The sequence below is a fragment of the Zootoca vivipara genome, chromosome 13 (genome assembly GCF_963506605.1).
Source record: "Zootoca vivipara chromosome 13, rZooViv1.1, whole genome shotgun sequence".
Classification (NCBI taxonomy): domain Eukaryota; kingdom Metazoa; phylum Chordata; class Lepidosauria; order Squamata; family Lacertidae; genus Zootoca; species Zootoca vivipara.
Genome location: NC_083288.1, coordinates 23,868,490 through 23,896,149, shown reverse-complemented (window position 1 = coordinate 23,896,149; position 27,660 = coordinate 23,868,490). Strand labels below are relative to the sequence as shown.

Genomic DNA, 27,660 nt, shown 5'->3' with positions numbered 1-27,660 from the left:
TTCTCTATTCTTGTGGCCTTTTAAAACTTATATTTTCCAAACTTGCATCCTCCCAAATTGCACCCCTAAAATGTGTCCCAGACCATCACCATGGCTACCCCTCCCCCATGCTATGCCACTGAATGCATGGCCTCCAGAATTGTAACAGTTCTACACTGCTGTGTAGACTTAGCTCAGAGGTGGGGTTGAATGTGGTTGCTGGGGTCTCAAGGCCATCAGCTGCCTGTTAGGTAGCAAAGGGGACTTGGAAGCCATGCCTGCAGGTGGGTCTACCTGGTGCATAGCAGGTCTGTTTGGAAGAACCATGGCATACAACGAAGCTGGGGTGATGATGGGTTTAGTATTGACTTGGCAGTTGATGGAAACTCGCCGAGAACCTGCCTGGCGGATGACAGCAGAGAAGTGAGGCCTAACTCATCTGCACCTGTTTTCCTTCTCAAAGACCATCTGTATTATTATCATTAGCCGTAATGGTTTGTTATTCATGAGAATGACACGTTTGAACTAGTCTTGTCTAAGGCAGTTTTATGGGGACATCCAAAGTGTAGGGTGAATGCAACCTGTCATTTTGTGATGCCTCTTAAATGTGGTTTCTCATATGGCTGTCACCATCACACAGTCAGAACATCACGAAGCTGCTGATCAGGTTCAGTTGCAAAGCCTTTGTTAGCCTTTATTGGAAACAAGTGGGTTGATTAAACAGCAAAATGAGCAAGTTGTGTGGATTAGCAGAATAGCTGCCAGATGCACAAAAATAAAATAAAATACAGAAAGCGGATCACTTCAACAGAAGGCTGACGCAGAGCAATGCTTCCTGAGCACTTTCTCCCGCTTTCACTGCAGTCCCCTGTATGTTACCAAAAGGAGTTTTTCCTTTAGTATTGACCAACATGTTTGCAGAATTCCCCCCCTCTTTCAGCTCAGCCTTATTCAGAAGTAGAAATGACCAGAAGCCATTAAAAACTGAAACCAAGAATGAAGATGCAGTTATTTCAACATAGTTGGCATATGCTGGAAATTAACCTCAGTCCCAATCTAGTCATGCAACGGAAATGGTAGGGGATAAGAAATTGGGCCGTTCTTTCATGGGGTGGCATGTACTTTGCCGGGCACATTTTCTAGCAGGCTGCGGTAGGTCTGGATCTCTTGCTCCAACCGGTTCTTGGCATCCAGGAGATCTTTGTATTCCCGGTCCTGGCCCTCCATTTCCAAGCGCAGCTCTGCCTGCTGCTGCTCCATGCAGGAGATGCGGTCCTGTATTTCGGCTAGTTGAGCATTGTAGCGATGTTCTCCTTCAGCCAATGACACTTGCAGTGTGTCTCTCTAAGGGTGTGGGGGGGAACAAGAGAAAGTACATAGGTGAACATAAATCAAATCAGCCTATCAATGGCTACTAACCATGATGTCTGTATACTACCCCCAGGATCAGGGTGCTATTGAGCAGTTGCTGAGGAACAGACTGCCAATGATGCTCAACATGGCCTATAACATCTGTGTGTGTGTGCGGGGGTTCGGGCGGCACTGTGGTCTAACCACCGAGCCTCTTGGGATTGCCGATCAGAAGGTTGGAGGTTTGAACCCCTGCAATGGGGTGAGCTCCTGTTGCTCTGTCCCAGCTCCTGCCAACCTAGCAGTTCGAAAGCACACCAGTGCAACTAGATAAATAGGTACCGCTCCGGCGGGAAGGTAAACAGCGTTTCTGTGCGCTCTGGTTTCTGTCACACTGTCCCATTGCACCAGAAGCAGTTTAGTCATGCTGGCCACGTGACCCGGAAAGCTGTCTGTGGACAAACACCAGCTCCCTCAGCCTGAAAAGTGAGATGAGCAGCACAACCCCTTAGTCGCCTTTGACTGGACTTGGACTGTCCAGGGGTCCTTTACCTTTTGCTGAAGCCTCATCTACTATCAAGCCAAGTTCAAAGTCTCTTCCATTAATCTACAAAGCCCTGAACAACCTAGAGAAGCTTAGGGACTTTTGAAACCTTATATCGCAGCTCAATCACTGAGATAATTATTTTATGTATTAATGATTACAACAGTGTTCCAATGCCACTCTGCTTCGTCCTGCCCCACCAACCACTACTGGACCTAAGTTAACTGAGCACTCTCACCTCATGCACTCAAGCATCTGTACCAACTGAATGTCCCGACTGAGAAGACCCCATGGCATGGCATGATTGAAGGACCCACCGTAACTCCACCATGTGAGTTGCTCTGAGCTGCAAAAAGGACAGAGCAATAAGATGCATCCCACACTCGCCCTCCTTACCAGATTGCACTGGGCTTGGAGATCAATCTCTAAGGCCTGCAGCTGATGTTTCAGATCAATGGCCTTATGGCTGCCATCCTCAGCTTCCTTGCTAGTGGTGCAGATTTCCTGGTTCACTTCCTCCAGCTGAAACACAGATTGACTGAAACATCAGCATTTTCAGAGGTTTTGTGTACTATTCAGTATGCGGGGGGGGGGGAGGACACTGGCTTTGGCAGAACAAAAGAAAAGAAAAGAGCCCATTCATTTCTATTTTAGAGATGCTGAGCCAGGATTTGACACACACACACACACCCTCTTTTTTTAGAGGCTCAAGTTATTGCAACCTGAATAACATTGCGCTTTTGGATATACTGCTGCACGGTATTCTTCCTACTTCTTTGATTAGCCAAAGGGAAGAGCAGTGGTGAGACCTGGGTTCCAATCTCCATGCAAGGTCATGAAGCTTGCAGGGTTACCTTGAATCAGTCACCATCTCCCAGCCTAACCTACCTCACAGGCTTGTTGTGAGGATACAATGGAGAAGGTGTGAGGAACCACACTCGATCTTTGGGGGAAGGTGTGGGTGTAAAAGTAGTGAATAACAAAACAATGCAGAGCACCCTACCACCAGCATCCCCCTGGAGTCTCCTACAGCCCCTGCCCTTTTCCCATCAGGCTTCTTCTTCTTCTTCATTTTAAAGTTTTGCTTCCTTACATGGGGCGGATTCATTTACCTTGCCTTCATACCACTCTGCAACCTCCTTGTGGTTTGAGTCGATCGTTGCTTCGTACTTGCATCTTATCTCCTCCAGGATGTTCTTCAGATCTGGACCGGGGCAGACACTGATTTCCATGTTGACATCATTTGAGCATTCTTGCAAACAGATTAATTCCTGCAAAGAGAACTTGGATGAGAACCATGCCTTTGCTGTCATATTATGAAAGGGCTGGCTGTGCACAGCATCAACTGTTCAACCTTTCCTGTAGAACAACAACGCGGGTGGCGCTGTGGGCTAAACCACAGAACCTAGGACTTGCCGATCAGAAGGTCGGCGGTTCGAATCCCCATGACAGGGTGAGCTCCCGTTGCTCGGTCCCAGCTCCTGCCAACCTAGCAGTTCGAAAGCACATCAAAGTGCAAGTAGATAAATAGGGACCGCTACAGCGGGAAGGTAAACGGTGTTTCCGTGTGCTGCTCTGGTTCGCCAGAAGCGGCTTAGTCATGCTGGCCACATGACCTGGAAGCTGTATGCCGGCTCCCTCGGCCAATAACGCGAGATGAGTGCCGCAATCCCAGAGTCAGTCACGACTGGACCTAATGGTCAGGGGTCCCTTTACCTTTAGAACAACATAAGAAGAGGCTGCCATTGGCCCATCTAGTCCAGCATCCTGTTCTCACAGTGGCCAATCAGATGCCTGGACCAGAGCACAAGAGAACTCTCCTCTCCTGCGGTTTCCAGCAGCTGGTATACAGAAGCGTAACTTACTACATGGAGAAAGAGAATAGACCTTATGGCTAGTTACCATGAGTTTGCCCAATCCTCTTTGAATTTGTGTGTGTTTGAAATCATGAATGTAATCTGTTTGGGGGCACTTTGTGGCACTAAGTGGCTTGTGCCATTTTTTTGTATAAATAAAGTAAGCAATTCATACATGCATTGTTTTTATGATAACGGGGGGCTCATATTTTGGTGAGCCAACCATGTACCTCTTTGTGCTTCTTTTTGAGACCAGACAGTTCTTCTTGCAGTGACTCCATCTCAGCTTCCATGTCAGTCTTACAGCTGGCCAGTTGATCCAAAATGGGGTATAAGCCATTAATGTCGGCCTCCACATTCTCACGAAGGCCACATTCAGTATCAAGCCTATATTGACCAAAAAAAGGGAAAGGGCTCTCAGACTTAGCTGCACTCTATTTATTTAGTAACCATGCTTATTTCTGCAGGGCCAGTGCAGCCGCTAAAAATTAAACTCAATAGATTTCCCCCATTTTAACACTACTGAGTATGGACATGCTCAAATGCAACAACTGACTCAGAGGCTAGACATCAGGGAGCAACAGTAATTTTTTTTAAAAAAAATGTGTTGGTTTCTTATTTGTTATTTGTATCTTGCATTGTGTGGCAATGTCCCTCCTTCCCCAAGAATAAAGACACACGGAATAAGTTGTAATTGGGTGGTTAAGGCCACAACTTTATTGATTATGGATGATGAGCGGTATTGGCTTAGGTGTTGGAACCTATCAGACTATATCCGACTCCAACCCGTGTGTTGAAGCCCGTGAGAAGTTAGCCACCAGAAAGGAGCCCAGTGATGTACATCCACCGGATCTCCTCCTGTGACCACCCTAGGGGCGTGCCTTACGGCCCTGGCGTCTCCAGGCTCTGGACCAAGCCCCGCCCCCAGAATTCCTTTAAATAATTACTTCTCCAATTCTGGGCAGTTGCTGACGTGACCTGCCCCTCCTTCATCTTGTTGTTATGCAAATTTCCAACACCTAACCGCCAAACCAAATTTGTGACGAATTGCTATGAGGTAGGCGAAAAACCCATCTCGGCTAGCCCAAGCGGGAAAAGTCCTACCCGGTCCCTGACTAACCAGGCAACCAACTGACGTCCATAGCAGCATCTTCCTAGCCTAAAGGGAGGGTGGGGGGGGTGAGGTGTTCGCTCCGGCGAACAGGGAGGTAAAGAGGCCGAGTTCCCGCCTGCTGGGGGCTTTAAATTGCTGAGCCCCGCCCCCGACCGACCTTATTGGTCGGCCCGGGGGTGACGCAGGCAGGAACCCTCCACCGCGCAGGGGCTGAGCTCGCAGCCCCTACGTGATGGTACAGTCGGGAGGCCCACAACCCCACCTCCGTTGAATGCGGAAGTGGCTTTTCCACCAAACGATGCTCAAGGGGGCTAATAATAACAAAACAATGATAACACAATAAATGAAAATACAATAAAACACCAAAGTAAGGCCAGTAAAATGACAATTTGACACAAGACCCGGCTGAATAAAAACTCATACGTCTTCTGGTGGAAAATTATGAGAGATGGGGTTAGCTGGGCCTTCTTAGCAAGCTGGGGTTGTTGTTTTTACAGGCCTTCAAAATCTGTGCACCTGACAGAGGTACTTCAGCTAAACCCACAGAAATGATCCACTGCTTTCTGCTGGAGCTATATGTTTATTGAGACACAGTAAGAACATGGGAGCTCTTGCTGGATCAGGCCAGTGACCAACCAGTCCAGCATCCTGTTCTCACAGTGGCCCACCAGTGGCCCATGGGAAGCCTGTGTGCAGAGCATGGGAGAAACTACATTCTGAGCACAATTGAAAGTGTTGGTGCTGACCTTTAACTCCCTAAACAGCCTCGACCCTGTATACCTGAAGGAGCATCTCCACCCCCATCATTCAGCCCAGTCACTGAGGTCCAGCTCCAAGGGCTTTCTGGCAGTTCCCTCCCTGTGAGAAGTGAGGTTACAGGGAACCAGGCAGAGGGCCTTCTTGGTGTTGGTGCCCGCTCTGTGGAACACCCTCCTGTCTGATGTCAAGGAGATAAGTAACTATACAACCTTTAGAAGACATCTGAAGGCAGCCCTGTATAGGAAAGTTTTTAATGCTTGATGTTTTATTATGTTTCTGTATATGCTGTAAGCTGCCCAGAGTGGGTACAATTATTATTATTATTATTATTATTATTATTATTATTATTATTATTAGGAAATGATGCCCAGCCTAGAATGAACGAATTAGCTTTATGCATTTCATGATAAGCCCAGCCCTGATTCATTCGTGGCACGCTAAAATTGGTGGGTGTTTGCCATAAACGGAAATGACTAAAGGCTGGCTTTAGTGTGATTTGAACGATAAAAGCAATTTGGGATCTTTATGTTCTGTCCCAGCTAGTGCTCCTCCTCTGAGTTTCTTAACATCAAATTAAATTAAATGAGACATTGCAAAAGAACTGGGATTACTGACAAAGTTAGCAGGCCTGGGTCCCTTGTTTAGCAAGGGCCAATCTAGATGCAACGCTAATTGCATTAATGCAATTTACATGCATTTCTTATTAAATAAATAGCAGTGTAGTGGTGGGTGAACCTGAGCAGGGGGTCACCACTCGGGGCGGGGGTAGAGGAGGAGAGGGAGTTCGCGTCTTTCTGCCACTGCCCCAATCCCAATAAAAACCCCTCTCCAGAGCAGGGATGGGAGATAAGATTAACTCATTGCTCATTTAAAGCGAGTTTGCACCATCAGCACTTTCTAAAACAAGACAGGGATTGGAACACAGTGGCTCTTCAAAATTTGCACGTTCAGAAGCAATATGTGAACACAGACATTCTTCAAAAGTCACACTTCTCTTAATTTTGCAGCACAGTTCTCCAACCGAGGAGGTTGTACAAAAATCATAGCTGCCAAGTCTCCCGTTTTTCGCAGGAAACCCCCGGATTTTAATCCGTTTCCCACTGTTATCCCAAATAGAAAAAAAATCCTGGAAATCCCCCGGATTTCCTACCTGCCAAGGAGGCTCCATTTCGGGTGCCGCTCTGCCCATGTCTGGGCACCGGAAATCAGGCAGCGCCGGCACTGGAAGTCACTTCTACGCATGTCCAGACATGCATAGAAGCGACTTCCGGTGCCGCGCCGCTGCTGATCCCGCACTTTTCAGCGGGAGACTTGGCAGCTATGACAAAAATGCATGTGTCTGGTTAAAGTGTACATAAATTAGTGTGGTGTTTACGGTCTTAAAGACATCTGCACACCTACCCTGTATATGCACCCATTCCAGCTGTCTTTCCCAGGCTAACCCAATTTTTCTGCAAATATGAATTTAACAGTGACAAAAAGATTTCGGGCTCAAAAGGCAAGAGGAGACGTTCAGAGCGATGCGTAACTCACTTGTGCTTCATGTCTTCAACGTTCAGGTGATTGTTGTCAATCTTGATAATTATACTGTTGTTCTCCACTGTTTTACATACTATCTGGGGTGGGATGGAAGAAAGAAATGGAATTTGTTAATTTCTCCTGATCTATACAAAGACCAAAGAATGAAGTCCAGAGCTGAATGATGAAAGAGCTGGTTTGGGTAGATGGCTTTCATTGCCTACAACACAAGAACTACAATGCACACACTGGCCTGGTTCACACAACGGGGTAAGCCAAACAATGGTTTGGCTTAGCCTTCAATCCGGACCAGTATTCATGGTTAAGAACTCTCCTCACCAACCACGAGCTATAATCTTTCCTACAGCTTGTGATTAGCGAGGACAAGGGATGCGGAAGCAAGTCGATTAGGTTCCCTTTTTAAGCCAAGCCTACCTCATTTCCGCGATCTGAAACAGGACAAGAACCAAAGCACAGCCGTCCTTCAAAATTCGCAGCTCTCTGAACTTTGCAGTGCAGTTCTCCAGCCAAGTGATGGGTCTTAAAATGCATGCACTGGGGTCAAGTGTCCACAGAAATGCATATATTGCTAAAAAATGATATGCTGAAATGCATTATTTTCAGAGAAAATGCTTTACATAAATGTGTGTATTAGAATAACACACACAAACGTGTATATTGGGAGAAATTCACGTTAAAATGTTGCTCGGTTTTCACAATGGCATCTATTTATTTATTTATTTATTTATTTAAATCACAGGCCGATATGGAAATGTGAAAAACTGAGGTTAAGATTGGAAAAATGAGAAACAAGGAGAAACTGAACTTGACAGATTTGGCCATCCCTGGTGAGGACGGAGCTTAGCCACAAGTCCCTGCTTGTACAGCATGCTAAGTCACGCATAGGCAAACTCCGGCCTTCCAGATGTTTGGAACTACAACTCCCATCACCCCTAGCTAACAGGACCAGTGGTCAGGGATGATGGGAATTGTAGTCCCAAACATCTGGAGGGCCAGAGTTTGCCTATGCCATGCCTGTGCTAAATCGATCCTTGGCTTAGCTCAGTACAGCACCAAAAATTACTGTGGAGAAGCAAAGAGGCTCTAAGTCCCTCTGTAGGCACCCACACATCCACATGACCCCAGCAAGCCATCGTTGGGCTTATCATGTCATGTAAACCAGGCCACCGGGAATGCTTTGAGTGTTCCTGAGAGATGACATTCCTACCTGGCTTTGAAGCTCCTCAATCTGCTGGTAATAGTGGCTGTAGTCCTTCGGTTCACCAGCCAACCTGTTCTTGGCATGGAAATCACTGATCTTGGACTGAAGCTCAGCATTTCCAGCCTCCAGGCATCGCACTTGGTCTATATAACTGGCCAAGCGGTCATTGAGGTCCTGCATGACCGCCTTTCCGTCAGTAGAAGAAAAGGCAATGCCGCAAGCTTCGGGATTACCGCCCACCCCGCCAACTCCATTGCCAGCTCCATCAGACCTGACTTCAGCTAGCCCATCCCCATAGCCAAATGGAGGATAACCGCTGGGGCAACTACCTGTACTCATTCTCCTCCTATGGCCACCCCTGATAAATGCACCACTACAACCGCTGCTCAGAAAGTTGCTTTGGCCAATTCCATAGTCATAGGTGGAACGACCTTCAAAGCGGGAGGAATTGCCTCTGGCACTACCTAGCCCACAATAGGTGTGATAGCTGGAAGAGACAGAGGAAAACATGGACCTCCCATTCGAGCCAACACTTGCGCTATTTCTTCCCACAATTACTGGACTGTGCACGGCGCTGCTTCTCATAGCGAGAGCGACTTGGAGATCCAACCCAAAGCAGAAGACAACACTCAAGGTTTGACACTCAGTCAGAGTGTGCCGCATTTATCCTGCAGGTCTCGATTTATACCTTTTGCTAAGGGTGTCACCATTGGGGAGGAGAGTTGATTTTTCTTCTCACAGGTTTGCTGCTGGCTTCTCCTTCGTCCCACTGGCAATTTGCCTCCAGATACCCCACCAAACAAGCAGTTTCTTCACACATTCAACTGCTCGTTTTAAACAAAGTTACCACACCAGATGTTATTAAAGTTGTACAGAATCATCAAAAGTTTGCCTTGTTTTTCTTAAGGAGAGGAAACGCCAGTTCCTTGAAGCAACTGAGGGGGAAACCCTTTTGTTGTCCATATTGTGAGACGGAATCGATGCTGGCTAAAGACAATTCGCTACCTTGGGGGTACTTCTGGATCCATTGCTAATAATAATAATAATAATAATAATAATAATAATAATAATATATTACTTATACCCCACCCATCTGGTCAGGCCTCCCCAGCCACTCTGGGTGGGTCCCAACAGAATATTTAAAACATGATAAAACATCAAACATTAAAAACTTCCCTAAACAGGGCTGCCTTCAGACGTTTTCTAAAAGCCATCTGTTTCAGAGTCCCTTCCATCAGCTTTAGTTGGTGGCACAGCTGTGCCCCTATTCATAGCTGCCAAGTTTTCCCTTTTCTCGCGAGGAAGCCTATTCAGCATAAGAGAAAATCCCTTAAAATAAGGGATAACTTGGCAGCTATGCCCCTATTTGGTCAGGGACAACTTCTGTTGTCTATGCTCTGCTAACCTCTAGGCTCGATTACTGCAATGTGTTATACATGGGGCTACGTTTAAAGATATTTCAGAAACTTCAGCTAGTGCAAAATTCAGCAGCCAGGTTGCTCACCAGGACAAGATGGTTTGAGCATATAACACCAATCTTGGCCCAACTGCACTAGCTGCCAATCAGTTTCTGGGCCCAATTCAAATGGCTGGTTTTGACCTACAAAGCCTGAAATGGCTCAGAACCACAATACCTCAAGGATGCGCCTCTCCCCATATCAACCATTCTGGACCCTGTGATCATAAGCAGAGACAGTTTTGGTGTGCCCTGTTAATGGAAGGTCCAGAGGGTGGGAACAGGAGAACAGGTCTTTTCTGCAGTGGCTCCCCACCTGTGGAATGCTCTCCCCAGGGAGGCTTGCCTGCCACCTTCATTACTTATCTTTAGGTGCCAGGAAAAACATGCCTCTTCTTCCTGAGTTTTGGCAAATTAAACAATATATGACCTTTTAAACTGGGGAAGGTGTATTGTTTTGTTTGTTATTGTAATGGCATTGTTGCAGCTACTCTCAAGTAAAGGCGCCCAAGTCCGTGCTTGTCTTTAAAGGTTTTATTGTGCATAATATTTACAGTGCAGAGATAGCAGAAAACATAACCTCCTAGTCACTCACAGAATCCGGGAGTGGACATTTCCTGTTGCGTGACCAGCATAAGAGCTTAGGCACCCCGAAACGCCTCCTCCCAACCTTACTTTTAATGGCGCACCTTAATTCAGGCACTGGAAGGGGCTGCCTGCTCCCCTCCACCTGTTGGTCAAGGCGTTGCAAGGGCTTTCCAACATCGCTGAGCCTTGCTTCCTCCATCCCGCTAACTTCCTCATTTCCCCCACCTGACCCGCTGCTGCTGCTGCTCTCACTGGGCGAAGTGCTGGTTGGCAGGAAGGAAGGAGGGAGGTTCCCTGTAGGAAGGTGTCCCCCCCCCGACAGTTATTGTGTGGTTTTTTTAAAAAATTATATAGTAAACTACCTTGTGATTCTCAAGTGAAAGGCAGTATAGAAAATAAATAAGTAAAGGCACTTCCACCAACCTTGCTCAGGCCAAAACCTTAAAATGTCTTGCTTTGCCATTAGGGATCGGAAAGTACATTAATTTCAGTTTCTCATTTTCCCGATCTCAAGTTCAGTTCTCCACATTTGCATGCCAATTTGAAACACAATTATTTAAGCCCTCGTGAAATTTCATCAGCATTTTGCAAATTTCTCCCAATAAGCATGTTTTTGCAAAGCAGTTTTGCCTAATACAATGCACTTTTTCATACTATTGTCACTGATATATGCATTTATGTGCGCGCTTTGCCACAGTATGTCCATTTCCATGCACATCCCTCGGCTGAGGGATTCGCTGCAAAATTCAGAGAAGCGTGAATTTCAAAGGATGGCTATGTTTTAGTTTGTGTATTGTTTCAGAAAGTGTGGAACTGGTGAGTTGGTCTTCAGATGCAAACTGAATTACATTTCTCCCACACCCATGATTATGTGATGAGACAGACAAAAGGGGAAGCAGCAATGTTCTCCAATGGGATTGTGGGTGGGGAGGGAGAGACAGCTCTGGGAATGGACTCAACTCTGTGGGAGGGGAAATGTTGCACTGCTCAAGGCCACACACCAGTTCTTCAGTTCTTCTTGCAATTCTTGTTTGTTATTCCATGCTATCTTGAAATACAAATGAGAGAGCCTAGTTCTCCCCCATCTCCTTGCCTTGCCCTACTATGGTAAACAACTCAATTTACCCAATGGGGAAACAGCACCACAGCTTCTCCCTAAATGCAAGTCAGCAAAGACTCAAAGACCCAGTTCAAAAGCCCCTCTGGGCAAGGAGGCAGACCTATTACTTTAATTGCAGCTTATGCAGAATGCTTGTTTGCTTTAAAAATAAGGTAATATTATTCATCATGAGATTTTACTCACACTTTTCCTTCAGGACACTTGTACAACTTTTATTTCAAGGTAGGGGTGTGGGAGGGAAAAAATTGCGCTTTTAAAGGCAAACCTGACAATTCCACACTTTCAGAAGCATTATGTGAACCAAAACACAGCCATCCTTTGAAATTCCCACTTCTCTGAATTGTGCAATGCAGTTCTCCAGCAAAGTAATGTGTACAAATATGCATATACTAGGGTAATGAGGGCATAAAAATGCATATATATTTGTGAAAATATCATTAAAAATTTGTTACATTAGGGCAGGCATGGCCAAACCTGTTTTGGGACTACAACTCCCATCATCCCTAGCTAACAGGACCAGTGGTCAGGGATGATGGGAACTGTAGTCCCAAAACATCTGGACGGCCAAGTTTGGCCATGCCTGCATTAGGAGAAATTGCTTTGCAAAAATGTGTACCTTGGGCTAAATTGCACAGGAAAATGTGTTTATTCAGAGAAATTTGCACTAAAATGCTGGTGAATATTCATGGGGATTTTGTTTTAGAAAAATCATAAATGGTTGAAGAAATGTGGAGCACTGAATTTAAGACTGGAAAAATGAGAAACCAAGAGAATTGAAATTGACAGGTCCCTCCCTCCCTACTGAAGGAGGGCTGTGACTTCTAGAAACATCCAGTTGGCCACTGTGGCATCACAAGACCACAAGCTCTGATGGGCTTTAAGACAAGCCTTTCCCACATTGTGGCAAACGCATCTCCAGCTTGAGATCATATGCTGCAGAGTATAGAAAGAGCAGATGCAGGGAAGTTATCCAACAAATAAAATGGCTTCGTTTGCAGATCCCATTGTCAGACTTGGCTTCACTGCCTCAGGAACCACGGGTCACTTTCCTTATCCTTGTCACAAAAGCCTGATCTTTGGGGGAAGTGTGTTTGTGCCACAAGACCACCCAATCCACTATAGTTGGACAACCTGAACCGACCAATATGTGACTGATTCACACCTGAAAACACCGACCATCTGATTTGTTCTTTGTCTCTCAACCACCCACCCACCTCCTTTTACATCCACATATTCACACTTTCTTCCTGTTCATTCACACGTTCTTCTGGCGTGCTTAAGAATTCAAAATTGTGTGAATCACTTGAATGTCACAATCAGAGTATGTTACACAAATTGTGTGGTTTGCATCCTTGATTCTGGGTGCAAGGTTTTGACAGTCCCTGGTGCAGAATTTGGACGGGGAATCACATTCTGCTGCATCACCATCAATGAAGCTATGCGGTTTCCATAGGCGGGGCCACCTCAACTAATGGCTAGATGGTACATTTGTCCTGGAGAGGACAACCAGCTACCCAATGCCCTTGCTTTGGGGCAAAAAAGAGGAAAAAGCAGCCCAGTCATGGCCACCTAATAAGAAATGGAGCTCATGTCAGGTGCTCTGAAGCCCAAGTATTGCTCTCTCTAGATATGTTGCTGAGATCTCTCCCACCTTTCTTTACCAAGCTGAGGTGGGAGTCATGGTAAGGAGGTAGATAAGGTTAGAATCATAGAATCATAGAGTTGAAAGAGACCACAAGGGCCATCCAGTCCAACCCCCTGCCAAGCAGGAAACACCATCAAAGCATTCTTGACATACACCTGTCAAGCCTCTGCTTAAAGACCTCCAACGAAGGAGACTCCACCACATTCCTTGGTAGCAAATTCCACTGCCGAACAGCTCTTACTGTCAGGAAGTTCTTCCTAACGTTTAGGTGGAATCTTCTTTCTTGAAGTTTGAATCCATTGCTCCGTGTCCGCTTCTCTGGAGCAGCAGAAAACAATCTTTCTCCCTCCTCCATATGACATCCTTTCATATATTTGAACATGGCTATCATATCACCCCTTAACCTTCTCTTCTCCAGGCTAAACATACCCAGCTCCCTAAGCCGTTCCTCATAAGGCATCGTTTCCAGGCCTTTGACCATTTTGGTTGCCCTCTTCTGGACACGTTCCAGCTTGTCAGTATCCTTCTTGAACTGTGGTGCCCAGAACTGGACACAGTACTCCAGGTGACGTCTGACCAGAGCAGAATACAGTGGTACTATTACTTCCCTAGATCTAGATCTAGGTTTAGCTATTCTTCCCAGCCAAGCCCAGCAAAATATCTCAATTGCAAGTGTGAACATCTCCATGTTGTATGTTTGTGAGAGTTGCTTTTGACCAAGATGCTAATGAGAACGTCTCACAGCTAATTCTGCACTTTTTGGCAACCAAGCTGATTCCTCCAGGTTAGCTGATGTAAGAGAATTTATCTTGATGATTATCTGATGTAAGAGAACTTGTGGTAACCCCAGGAGTGCATCACACTGCGCTGGATTGTAATCCTTTAAGAGCATCCGACATTCTTAGTATAAATACCTGCATCCTCCAACTGGCATTCCTCCAACACAAACAGTCACGGCAGACTTGCCCTACTGTTATATAATCTCCATGACAGAATAGAAAAGTCTCGTGCTAGCAGAGGGGCAGTAAGGTGGAGGTTCTTTAGAGGAATGCAGGGCTGAGCTATGAGAGGATTCCACAGTTTACAAATGTCTGCTTATAGCAAGGGTGGGTAACTTCACACCGGAGGGTCAAATGCGGCCTTCTAGGCCTGATTCCAGGCTGCACACCCTTCACCAGCCCTGCTTCACCACACCCTGCTTTAGATCTTTCCCCTGCCTGGGCTATGTCCTTCCACTGTCCTAAGGCCACTTGCTCACCTGCATGGAGAGATTCAAGTGTAGAGACCTCTGGCTTCCATGTGGTGGCTGGCCCACGGCCCACTGTACAGAGATAAGGGCTGTGTACACAATATACCTTCAAAGCACATTTTCCCCCTTAAAGAATTCTTGCCACTGTCATATGTTTTTGGTTCCTGGGAAGTGTAACTGTGAGCAGCAAACTACAGTGCCTAGGATTACTGAGGGAGGAATGTGCCTTGAATGTGCTTTAAAGATATGGTACATATCCCTCAACTGTCCCGGTAAAACCTGGACATCCTGGGTTTTCTTTCTTCACAAGAGCATGGCAGCCATTTTGGGCAACATGATCTCACACGATTTTGTGCCCCTGAAATAAGTGCTTTTCTTCAGGGCTGCTATCTTTGCACGGTACTCCCAAAATGCCCGTTTTTGGGCACCATGCACAAAAATGCTTTTTCCGGGGCTGTGGTCTCATGCAGGTCACGTGACTTGCATGGGAGCAGGGTCCTGGAAAATGGCGTCCATGTTTTTCATCGCAACTTGTTTTCCCAAATCAAAGGATTTGAAGACATTGGACACCATGGGTAAGGGAAAGAATTTTTTAAAAAAAATAATTGAAATGAATTGGCCACGGGAGGATATTAAAAAAGGAAGTCGGTCTGCCCCATTAAGAGAACGGTGATGCAGTTAACTTGCCTGTAGCCGGAAAGTTTGACAGGAATTTATTAACTTCCAAGAATTGGACTTAAAACCTTCCCCCTGTCTAAGAAAGAAAGACCATGAGAAGAGCCTTGCTGGGTCAGTTGTGGAGAACCTCCCCCCCCCCCTGATGTTGTTGCTGAACTACAAATCCCATAAGCCCCAGCCAACAAGGCCAATGGGTAGGGTCAGGATGATGGGAGTTGTAGCTAAGCAACATCTGAATGACCACAGGCTTACCACACCTAACCTATCTAAGTCCAGCATTCTGTTCTTGCAGTGACCAACCAGATGACTTTGGGAAGCCCGCAAGGAGAACATGAGCACAGTAGTCTTTTCCCACTCTTCCTCCCCCCCCCCGCAACACTGTATTCAGCAGCATCCTGCCTCCCATAGTGGAAATAATATATACCCATCATGACTAATAGCTAGGGGTGGTCTTATCTTCCATGAATTTGTCTAATCCCCTTATAAATTCATCCAAGTTGGTGACCATCAGTACATCCTGTTGTAGCAAATTCTGAAGCTTTTATGAACTGTGTGAAGAATTTCCTTTTGTGTGTCCTGAATCTCCCACCAGACAGCAATTTCCACGTTAGCTGTGTGTGTTAGTTTCTTGCCATAATAATTTCGTTAGTCTTCAAGGTATTGTTTACCCTACCATTCAGCTTCACCATTCGTTGTCATGAGGAAGAGAGAAAACCTCCCCATCCACTTTCTCCACAGCATGGATAATTTAATACATTTGCGGGGAGGGCTCAGCATTCTCCATATGATTTTTAAAAAAACATTTGGATAAGAAAAGAAAAGAAAAAACAATTTTGTATGCAGAAGCCTTGGGTAGCATCAAGAGGGAAGCAAGGGGTTTATTTGTTTATTTATTTATTTGGACTTCTTTTGTTTTCAGTGGTCAGCAGGTTGCCAACCACGGCACTGGTGCATGCTGGGTAAGAAACAAGAGTCTGGGCAAAGGGCATGCTGGGAAATAATGGGGAAGCAGCACAGGAGACAGTGAAGTAGGGCATCTGATCAACTTTGAAGGATACCGCTGGGCAGATGGACCAACAACAGCTTGGATGAACTACTAGGAATACTTCTCTTGTGGGTAGCATGCTCTCTGCCCATTCTCTGGCAGTTTTCTAGAAAAGTTAAGAAAAAACAAGTTTGAATTACTATGGCAAAAAAAAAACACAATGGTGCTGTCCATTACCATTCTATTCAACAGAAAACATTTTAAGTTCATGTACACGTAATACATTTTAGATGACTGCATCATTCAGCAAATCAGAGATCCATTACTATCCAGCTGTAGGTACATTGTAAAATAGTTCATAGCATGTCGATCTGTGACCAGCCAGTTCACCCATGTGGTCCTTACTAGGCCCACTTTCTCTAAGGCACACATAACTAGCTCAGAAAATAAAATAACTGCACAGATTTGCAATGAGCTCAAGATGTAGTTGTGCGAGTTCGAATAATTTTCTTCTCCTGCTCCCTTATTCTCAAAGACGGCTCTGCTCCATAAAGCCCAGAAACTCAAAAACTCTTGAAACAATGATTGGCCCATTTAGAGATAGCATCTTTTTATAGCTCTGAATGCAAATGGGAGGAAAATGCATATGGAAACTAGGCTTTAGATAGCAGATCCTGGAAGTTATCTAGTAGACCAGGAATTGTTCCTCTAAGGAAACCACACGACTCAGTCAGTTGAGAAACTATCACTCAGTGGTTCAAGTATGTCAGCTCCTGGGTTTCTATAACTGCATATGTAATATTAGGACTCCAGGGACCCCTTCACCAGCTTTGTTAAGAGACCAGTGCCTGAATTTGTTTATCTTCCTCTTTCCTTCCCATCCATTTTTCCTTCCTTTTTTAATTGCAAGCTTAAGACATTTTACTTGCCGTAAATAATAAAACATATGCAAGACATCATAGCTCTGACATTCTGCCTGTCCTTACACCACCATCCGCTTGAGCCTCAGTCAGAATTTCTACTCAATCCAGCCTTGATCCAAGAATCAATGGCCTTCCAGATGTTGTTGGACTCCAGCCCCCATTGGCCCCCAGCATGGCCAATGATCAACATCTGGAGGGCCACAGGTTCACCACTCCTGATTAAAATGCTCTTGGAGGACCAGATTCTACCCCAGGCACCACCTTTGTGCCAGCACATGACACAGGGACCAAATGCTATAGAGTTTTCCCACCCCCCATTTCCTTATAGGTGTTGGGGGTGCAAAGGCTAGAACAGAGTGGGGGGCATTTCTTACCTTATGCATTCTGTTCCTGCAATCTAGTGGTGTAAATGGCCCCCGTGGTGCGCATGACCTGCAGAATGGGTCACATAAGTGTGGGATGTCCGGACTTCGCCAGATCTTCCACCTGATGTGCTGCTGGCTCTAGCCGCTCCTCCCCCTCCACCACTGCAGAGAAAGAAGAAGAGTTTTGATCAGCAAGGCTACAAATCAATTCTGACAAATACAGCAGCAGCCCCAGCCCTGCGCATTGGCCATCAGCTGCTGTTCTATCTAAGCTGAATATTTCCTTATAAGCTGGAGAAAATTGTTTGGGTGTAAGAATCACTTGCACCTGCACTTAGTCATAGAATCATAGAATTGCAGCATTGGAAGGGACCCTGAGAGTCATCTAGTCCAAGCTCCTGCCATGCAGGAATCACCACTAAAGCACCCATGACAGTTCTCAACATCCACATCTCTGATGGGAGATCTGCTGCTTAGGACGCAGTTATTTGTCTTTTTTTATTAACTTGCTTACATGTATTTTCCACCTTTTTTCCTATGTGGAATCCAAGGGAGTATAGTATGTGTGTATCTCCTCAGGGGTCCCCCATCCAGGCACTGACTGGACTCAGACCTGCTTAGCTTTAGCAAGGAGGTGGCAAAGTGTGCCTTAATACCACAGGCGACACAGTCCTGAAACTGTTATGTAAATCGCCTGCATGAAAGACTTCCTGGAAACCTGATGCAAAGCACTCTGAGCTTGTCAAGGGGACAGCAGGCTATCTATGAAACAAATAAGATATTAAATCTAGCACCTGAAGAGTATCCTGAAGAAGGGGCACACTTGTGTCCTAAAATGAACTGTGCGTCATATGGACTTGATTGCAGCTTATTACCTCCCATGACTTGGATACATGATGCTAAATCCTATATTCAATAATAAGAAAGCAACCCTATTCAATACCACGCTGTGCGGTGAAAAACGAGGTCCCTTTTTCACTGTGTGGCATGAAAGCATAGCAAACTGTCCATTGAAAAAGGGTGCGATCCTTTAATCCCTTCCTCCAAAGGCAGCATGGCAGCTGGACTTAGTCACGTTCCCTCTTCCTCACAGCTGAGCTGTAAACTGAAAATAATTGGGCAGTGCAGGGGGGAGATTTCCCTCCATGCTATTCATCTTATTATAGATTAAGCTCAGCAGTGGCGGAAAGGAAGCCAAGGAAAGTGGGCAAGGCCTGGGGAGAAATTGATGGGCCAAAAGAGAAGGACCTGTGAACTGTTCCACACCCTAGTATGATCCTTCCCATACAGGTGACATACATGCCCCCAAAGTGATCAGGTTATAAGTGGTGAGGATCAATGCTTAACTCTTTGTTAAGTGCTTGCTGTTCCTTCGAGGAGTTTGGGGCAGCCTTCACACACACAAAAACCAGTGACTTGGGTTTGCCTTAAGAAGGAACGGTTCACCCAAGATTACCCAAGCTGCTTCAGAGCAGAGCGAGGATTTGACTCTTGAGTTCCCACATCCAAAAGAACTAGATGCTTTAATAAAAATAGCACTTAGTATTTTGTGTGTGTAAGAGAGAGCACACATTTCTATACACATTTCTCAGTATACCTGAAGTAGCGTCTCCACCCCCATTGTTCAGCCCGGACACAGAGGTCCAGCTCCGAGAGCCTTCTGGAGGTTCCCTCCCTGTGGGAAGTGAGGTTACAGGGAACCAAGCAGAGGGCCTTCTCAGTAGTGGCGCCCGCCCTGTGGAACGCCCTCCCATCAGATGTCAAGGAAATAAACAACTATCTGACTTTTAGAAGACATCTGAAGGTTGCCCTGTTGAGAGAAGTTTTTAATGTTTGATGTTTGATGTTTTATTGTGTTTTTAATATTCTGTTGGGAGCTGCCCAGAGTGGCTGGGGAGACCCAGCCAGATGGGCAGGGTATAAATAATAAGTTGTTGTTGTTGTTGTTACTTGACTGAAGAATTGCACTGCAAAATCAGCAAAGTCCAAATTTCGAAAAATGCCTGTGTTTCAGTTTTGAGAAGTGTGAGTTGGGTAGGTTTGTCTTTAAATGCACATTGGCCTGAATTGCTCCCTCATCCTTTAAAAAGTCTCTTCTGGAAAAGTGCATTTGTTAAGCTGCATTAAGCTGCTTCAACTGCACAAACCTGAATGTCTGGTAGGTGCTTGAATCCCACCAGCAAAACATTGACAGTCTGGAGGTGACTGACGTCTCTGCACGCTACTTACACAATATCATGCTGCCCGCCCTCCAGCAAGCAGCGGTACGTGGCAATTTCTTGCTCCAGGCGGCTTTTGACATCAAGGAGCTCTGTGTATTCATGGTTCTGGCACTCCATTTCCGAGCGCAGCTCTGCCAGCTGCTGCTCCAAGCAGGAGATGCGCTCCTGAAGCTCGCCCAAGTGGTTGTTGTAGCGGTGCTCTGTTTCAGCCAAGGAGGCTTCCAGGGTGTCCCTCTGGGAAACAAAACAGAACCCACTGTTTCTCTTTTATAACAGGAGTACAGTTGTGGAAGATAAGCATAACAATTGTGTTAATTAATACAAAATAAAAAGGGTTTAATTCCACTCAGCAGGGTTGTTGTGAGGATTAAATGAGGGGGTAAACTGTGTACACCATTTTCAGCTCATTGGGGCGAAAGATATAAGTGGAATGAATGAATGAATGAATGAATGAATGAATGAATGAATGAATGCTTCTAGGCCCCATCTGCACTATACATTTAAAGCAATATCATACCTAAGAATTCTGGGAAGTGTAGTTTGTTGCGGGTGCTGAGAGTTGCTAAGAGACCCCTAGTCCCCTCCCAGAGCTACAGTTGCCACAGTGCTTTAACTATCAACCCCTCTTCACAGGGGAGGGAAACTATGGAAGGGGAATGGGGAGGGGCGGTCTCCTAACAATTCTCAGAACTCACAACAAACTACAGCTCCCAGAATCCTTTGGGGGAGGCCATGGCTGTTTAAAGTGGAATCATAGTGCTTTAAATGTATGGCATGAATGGGGCCATAACTGGCAAAAGGGAGGGACACAGACTAGCATCAGAAATGTTTCCTTGTAAGTTTTTTTTCTCCCATTGGATTTACACTGTAAGTAAAAATCCATAAGTGAGCTGGGCTGTGAACGTGGCTGTCCCCAGGTATGGAAAACTGGCTGCCAGCCTGTCAATCACCTGATGTCACAGCTGATGATTTGGGCTTGCAAAGCCACATGCATTGCATGCCCCAGTGATTAGCATAGTGTTGGGGCTACACTTCCTTGCACAGAGCGATGCAAGTGTGCATCGGGTTGCCCTGTTCAGTTTCAGCCACTAAAGCACAATGGCAAGGAAAGGGGTGGAGAAAGATCAGGTGAAGCTGGATTAAAGCCTTCTTTGGGAATTCTGAAACTAGAGTCTAGAGTAAAACCCAAGAGAGGAGAGCAGGGATGAGCACACCAGCTCCCCATCATCCTTCTTTCTCATTGCCCTTCTCCAGTCATGGCTTGTGCCACTCCAGTTCATTGCATGAAGGCAATGAACTGCCACCCCAACAGCATGCAGCTCCAGTGATGCCAAGGGAAGCTCTTGCTCTCTCTTTTACCAGGCTGCACTGGGCATCATAGTCGATCTCCAGGGCTTGCAGTTGGCGTCTCAGTTCCGTGACCTTGTTGTTGCTTTCTTCGATCTCCTGGCTGCTGGTGCAGACATCACGATTCACCTCCTCGATCTGTAATGCATGGAATTAGGGAAAGGATGCAACTCAGCTTTGCACACAAAAGGTCCCATGTTCGATCCCTGACATCTCAAAGCCTGAAGTCTCGGAAGAGCCATTGTCAGTCAGGCTAGACAAGACAGATGGTCTGACTAAGTGTACAGCAGCTGCCTATGTTTCTCTTCGCTGAGGGTTTCTCTGGGGCTTCCTTCTAAATATGTGACAATGCAAAGGGGAAAGTACTCATGAAAGTGTCCCAATGAATGGGATCCTTTTTGGCAGGATCAATTGCAGGCGCAAAGGTCCTGATGTGGGTTGGGCCCAGAGTAAGCAGAGGTTATACAACACCCTAAGCCCCACCCCTGAATTAGACTCCTGATCTGGACAGAGATTCCCATGCTGGCTATTTGTCCAAAAAGCACCTGCCCTTAAGAGTAGACCTGCTTGGCCAACATGAGATGGAGGAGCAGTCTATAGAGAATGTATAATATCTGTAGTAATGTAAGAGATCGTGAAAGAAGAGTGCCTCTGAGCATATTCAGAGTGGTCCCCCCCAATGCGTAACTAAGCAAGCAGCCCACATGGAACTAGAAATAGGTGTAAATAGTTTCTCCATGTCTAGGTGTTGACATCCAAGCAGGCTTGAAATATTTGGAATTAACCACTGACTGTCCATTGCACTTCTCAATTTTACTTGAACTCTTTACAGTCCCCGTTGTACCTCTGCTTTATGTATTATAGACTTGGAGGTGTACACCTTACCTTGGATCCATACCATGCTTCGACCTCCTTGCGGTTGCCGTCTATCATTGCCTCATACTTGCACCTCATCTCTTCCAGGATCTTCCTCAGATCCGGTCCAGGGCAAGCATTGACTTCCACATTGACATCGCCGCTTGACTGGCTCTTCAGGCAGGTGACTTCCTGCAAAATAAGGTTGCAAGCCAAATGAAACCGCTGCCCACCCCCTTGGCAGATTCTCACCTCCCATTTTCTACTATCCATTCTACCCCCCCAATGATGAGAACTACCATGATAATAGAAGTCAATGAAGACTCAAAACAGGAGATCTGTCTCAAGGAGGTGAGATAGATCCTCTCTGGACCAACAGTGAATGGCAGTGCCATTCTGGGGCTGTGCCACTTCAAAATGCACGTGACTGAATATCCCTTAATATAAAGAGGCTCCCTCGTTGTAGTGATATGTTAACTATGAAAGTGAAAGGAAGAGTCCCTAGCCAGGGGTGGTCAGGTTGTGGCCCTCCAGTTTCCATTGGACTCCAACTCCCATCAGCCTCTGTCAGCATGTCCTGATGTCTGGGGATGATAGGAGTTGTAGTCTGACAACAACTGAAGGGTCATTGGTTGCCCACTCCTGCTCTAGGCAGTTTTGCTAGTGACTGATGCTCTGCCACTTAATAGATCAAAGTTTCTTCAGTGGCTGGAAACGCACTCAGCTATCCAAGTCTTAGATCCAATCTACTCATTTTATAAAGCTGTGCCACGTTCAAAAATGCACTTGGGATCAAGAAAGCATCGTTCCACATGTTCCATTTTGACTTCATTAAAGGAGAAGATGGTGTCCCTCACCTCCTCATGGTTCTTCTTCAGGCAACACAGCTCATCCTGCAAGTTCTCACACTGCACTTCCAGGTCAGACCTGCAGGCAGTCAGCTGATCCAGGATCTGATGCAGGCCATTGATGTCGGCCTCCACATTCTGACGGAGGCAGCATTCCGTCTCATACCTAAGCCGCAAGGAGCAGAGCACGAGAATTCCATTATTCGTTGCTGGATTATAACTTTGGTCCCTCCGCAGAGAAGGCCAATTGTGATCATTGCTGTTACCCCCTAGCTTTCAGGGGGCTGCTAGCTTTGATGGGCTTTCCCACATTGTGAGAAATGCATCTCTAACTTGAGATTGTATGCCACAGATTATAGAAAGAGGAGACGCAGGGAAATGTTCAACAAAGAAGATGATTTTGTTTGGACTCCAACTCCCATCATTCCCAGCTAGCATAGCTAATAATGAGAGGTGAGGGGACTTGTAGCCCAGAAACCTCAGAAGGTTCCCCGCCCTAGAGCAGAAATGGCCTTCAATTCTGCAGAACTCCATGTATTCCCACAGAATAGACACTTCCAGTCCCTGATGCTTGGAAGGACAAACACCCCCATCTTCAGACAGTCCCAACAGCAGACAACCTGAGCCACCGAGAATATTCCCTCACCCGAACAATGGGACCCCATCTTACGCACACAGATTTGTTCCATACGCCCCCTTGCTTTCTGAGAAGTACTCACTTGGTTCTGAAGTCATCAGCAGTCAGCTTGCTGTTATCAATGCACAGGAGGAGCTTGTTGTTCTCCACACTTGTACAAATGAGCTGGGTACAGACAAAGTTAACAAGAGACCAGTTACCACCCCTGAATGTGAAGACCTAGTATTAAGATTTAAAGTGCATCCATCCACGCCAGATGTTTATAAGCCTTACTCTATCTTCATGCCAGTCTTCAGCCATGTGTGCAACTGGTCCATAACAGTGCATAACAGGTGAACCACAAGTCAGCAAGCCACCATGATCACAAGTGGGTAGAAATTAATACGTTGTAGCCGTACTGCTTCCTTTAGGGCTGGTGTGCCAAGAAGCACAGAGACCACTTAAATTCCTACTTGTAGAAGCTATTTCCACATACAGGTGAAACTCGGAAAATTAGAATATCGTCGAAAAGTGCATTTATTTCACTAATGCAAATTTATTATTATTATTATTATTATTATTATTATTATTATTATTATTATTACAAATGCTTTCTTTTGGAAATTCCACAGTAATAAAACAAATAGTTACAATAATACAAAAATAAACATCGCTATTAGATTTCATTAATTGCATTCCATTTATAATTGACCCACCTAACGACAAATAATTACAATTACAGCAAATAAAGGCTTGACATATCTTGCTTTGCATGTCATGCATCTATCTCATATATTGGTTTTGCCTTTTAAGTTGCATGACTGAAATAAATGCACTTTTCGACGATATTCTAATTTTCCGAGTTTCACCTGTAGTACGCCATTTACGCGCATGCATGCCAGTAGCAGACAGCATGGTGAGGCAGCAGTGCTCACTTGATCTTCCAATAGCTGAGTTAATGCTGATTAACGGGAAGGGGAGGGAAAGGAGAGACACGGTGGGGAGGTCAGTGCAATGGAAGCACATCTGCAAAGCCAATCCACACTCCTGACAGTGCATTTGTGTCATGGCAACCTCCCTGGCACATCATCCCGCCTCCACTCCTTCCAGGTAAGCAGCAGCGACTCGGCTTTCAGGAGGTCAGGTAAGCCCTGATGCCCCACCACACAGTCTACTACTGCACTGTGGGCCTAGCAAAATGCCACCCATGCCACCACAAACCACCCAAACTATCCACAGGCTCCTACACAGTTGGAATGATAGCAGTAGAAACTGCAGCTGAACATTATAGGTGGTACACCAATATGAAATGAAGATAATCAACTTGTAGGATTTTTTTAAAAAAAATAATTAAAGTCTTCCTGATTGCAGTTCTAGTTTCGTACAGTCCACATCATACATCTGAACAAATCTTTCAACGTTGGAAAAATAGCAATGCCGAGTTTTAAGGAAACAGAGTTATCTACTGAATGAGTTTGGGAATTCCAAGAACAAGCTTAAGAAGAACTTCAGTCATTCATCTTTCATGAATTGACTTCACACCACTGTCATTTCAGATCTGAGTTTAAGCCAAGGCCTGCGGTCTGTAGTCATGTTCAAAGGAAAGCATGCAAGAGTGACTCAATGTTGGCTGTCCACTGGCACCCTACCTGGTTCTTATAATCTTCAATTTGCTGGTGGTAATGGCTGTAGTCCTTCGGTTCACAGAGCGGGCCTTGCTTGGCATAAAATTCCCGGATCCGACACTCGAGCTCAGCATTCTCCTCCTCCAAGCACCGGACTTTGTCCAGGTAACTAGCTAGACGGTCGTTGAGGTTCTGCATGGTCATTTTCCCATCAAGGTTGGAGAACATGCCTCCGCAGAAAGGTTCACTGACCATTCCGCCAACTCCTGCAGGACCACCCATGCCACCAACCATACCAGGATGGGGGCCTCCAACCATGCCACCCATGCCACCAACCATGCCAGCAGGAACACCTCCAACCACGCCACCCATGCCACCAACCATCCCAGGATGGGGGCCTCCGACCATGCCACCCATGCCTCCTACCACACCAGCATGACCGCCACCAGCACCACCAACCGCAGCACTCCTAGCAGCAACGCTCCCAGCGTGGGAGCCGGCGCCTAAGCCGCCACTTCCCCCAAGATGTCCGCCACCAACAAAGGCTCCACTACAACTTCCGCTTGAGAACTGGCTTCTTCCCGCTCCGTAGGCACAAGTGGAACCTCCTCCGACATGGCTCCGGCCAGAGAAGTTGGCTCTCCCGTTGCCTAGCCCGCAGGAAGTGTATCGTCCGGAGGAGACCGAGGAGACCCCCACCCTTCCTCCACCAAGGTTGCAGCTGCCACTGCTGCTTCTTCCAGCTGTTAAGACGGTGTGCCTTGCGCTACAGCTCATTGTGACAGTGATGGGGGATCTCTAGTGCTAAGCAGAAAGCAAGAGGCACCGCTGGATGGATAGGAAGACTGCTAGGCTCCGGGCCCCACCAGGTCTCTATTTATACTTTCTGCAGAGGGTGTCGCCAAGTACTGGTTGAGCTCCTTTCTTGGTTTGTGTGTGAGGTGGTTCCCCCCCTCCCCTTTCTTCTAAACTCGTAGCATTGGATACTGTAATTATCCGTGCCACGGATAATCTCCCAAAGGCAAAGATATAATGGGATCTGAAGAAGATGCTGCACGTGTCAGCAGCTCTTTGGGAGAAAAAAAAACCCAACTAGGAGTAAAATGTTGTGTTGTTTGTGAGACGTACTTGGCAACAGAATGCGGCGCTGCAGTGCATAATAGCCTCTTTTGCCTACAGGATGAAACGCGGCTTTCCTGAGCCAGCCTAATTTTGTTCCACAGCTGGAATGCAATTTCGTAAATTTAAGGATGAGACAAAACTACTCAGTTTTCGAACTTAGATTGATTGAGTGTTGAAAAGTGCCTCCTTCTACTGAAGGATGTTGACACTTCTTGAGAAATATCTGCCTGGCTTGATCTTGTTTGAAATGGATTTCGTTAGCCCTCGGTGATGTCATCGAGTTGACAAATTTGATTGACTGTGTGGTATTGGTGGTGCCGCTCTATTCATTATGTGATCCCTGATTGGCTGGGCTCACCTATGTCCCAGAAGCATTGTCCTCATTCTCAGCTTCACTGATTTGCCCCAGTAACTTTATTCTGTAGTCAGATATGATTTGCATATATCACATCGTTGTGTCGTTGTATTCATCCAAGGACTCCTGCTTTGCTAGGGGGGTCCCTCTTACAACCCATTTAGGAAGGAGAAAGAAGCTAAGACTGGGGGTGGCTGGTACCAAAGCTCCTGTAGCTAAGAAGGAACAAGGTCACTGAATTTGGGGGGGGGGGAGTAGCACATTTCTATTTTCCACCCCAAAATCAAAATCTAAGGATATTCCACACACAACTCTAGTAGATTTGAAACGTGACCCGTTTTAAGCTTGAAAACAGTTATGTTTCCCAATTCAATATTTAGCTGAAAATTATCACTCAAATGCTGATTGAATATTCACAAATAATCAAAGGTTGAATACATTATATACATTACCTCCTCTATTGCCCCATTTACTCGGGCTTTAGAGCTGCGATGCTGCGAATTATACCCAACACTATAATCAATCCTGAAGACAGAGTAAAAATTTTGTTAGTTGATGCTAACCCATGAATTACCCATGTGGTAGCGGTGATGAAGGCCATGAAAGCCAGGGAAAGATTTATGGATGATAAAGTAAAGACCCCTTCATCGTCTGTTTAACTCATTGCTTGTTTTCCTTCTCTTCCTGTTTTTTGGGATGAGGGTTTTGTTGGGATAGTATGCAATGAATTTTAACATTTTTAATTATTGTTGTGTTGATATTTGTGTACAGGCATGGTCCTCACAATACACGGTTTTTGTTGTTGTTGTGAATTTTTTACTCAAAATTTAAGCCAGTGTGTGGATTGGTTAGAGCAGCCTTCCCTAAACTGATGCCCTCCAGGTTTTTTGGACTGTAGCATCCATCATCCCTGACCCATAGTTGCCAAGTTATCCCCTTTTTTAAGGGATTTTCCCTTATGCTGAATAGGCTTCCTGGCGAGAAAAGGGAAAACTTGGCAGCTATGATGCCTGCTCTAACCACTCAACAACCCTGGCTTAAATTTAGTGTAATAGCTCTGAAGTTAGTTTGGCCATACAACTATACAGAAGCTCTACATTTTACAACCTGAAATTTAATATTGATGCCTGCTATTATAACTGGGGTGGGGAGGTGGGATCATTGCCTTTTGGCAAATACAAATGTCAGTGGAATTTTGAACGAACTGGTAACTTTTCAGTATATATTAAGCATCAATATGTGCAGCAAACAATTTTGTGAAGCAAATTCATTTTGCTGGGTTGAGGAGGGTGGAATAATAAGTTTCTATCGCATTAACT

The 27,660-nt window shown here is 45.8% G+C and overlaps 2 protein-coding genes across 2 annotated transcripts; both read right to left on the bottom strand.

Annotated features, from left to right (window-relative positions):
• Positions 1 to 1,083: 1,083 nt before the first annotated feature.
• On the bottom strand, positions 1,084 to 8,927 carry LOC118094621 (keratin, type I cytoskeletal 19-like). Its single transcript, XM_035135175.1, has 6 exons — positions 8,349 to 8,927; positions 7,136 to 7,218; positions 3,960 to 4,116; positions 2,986 to 3,144; positions 2,270 to 2,395; positions 1,084 to 1,323 (listed from the first exon to the last, which is right to left on the bottom strand). Exons 1-6 carry the CDS (start codon positions 8,925 to 8,927, stop codon positions 1,084 to 1,086), a joined length of 1,344 nt encoding a protein of 447 aa, XP_034991066.1.
• An 8,456-nt stretch (positions 8,928 to 17,383) lies between these two features.
• Positions 17,384 to 25,641, bottom strand: LOC118094620 (keratin, type I cytoskeletal 19-like). The gene is made up of 7 exons (XM_035135174.2): positions 24,889 to 25,641; positions 23,343 to 23,425; positions 22,633 to 22,789; positions 21,806 to 21,967; positions 20,933 to 21,058; positions 19,581 to 19,807; positions 17,384 to 17,513 (listed from the first exon to the last, which is right to left on the bottom strand). Exons 1-7 carry the CDS (start codon positions 25,639 to 25,641, stop codon positions 17,384 to 17,386), a joined length of 1,638 nt encoding a protein of 545 aa, XP_034991065.1.
• Between the last annotated feature and the right edge of the window lie 2,019 nt (positions 25,642 to 27,660).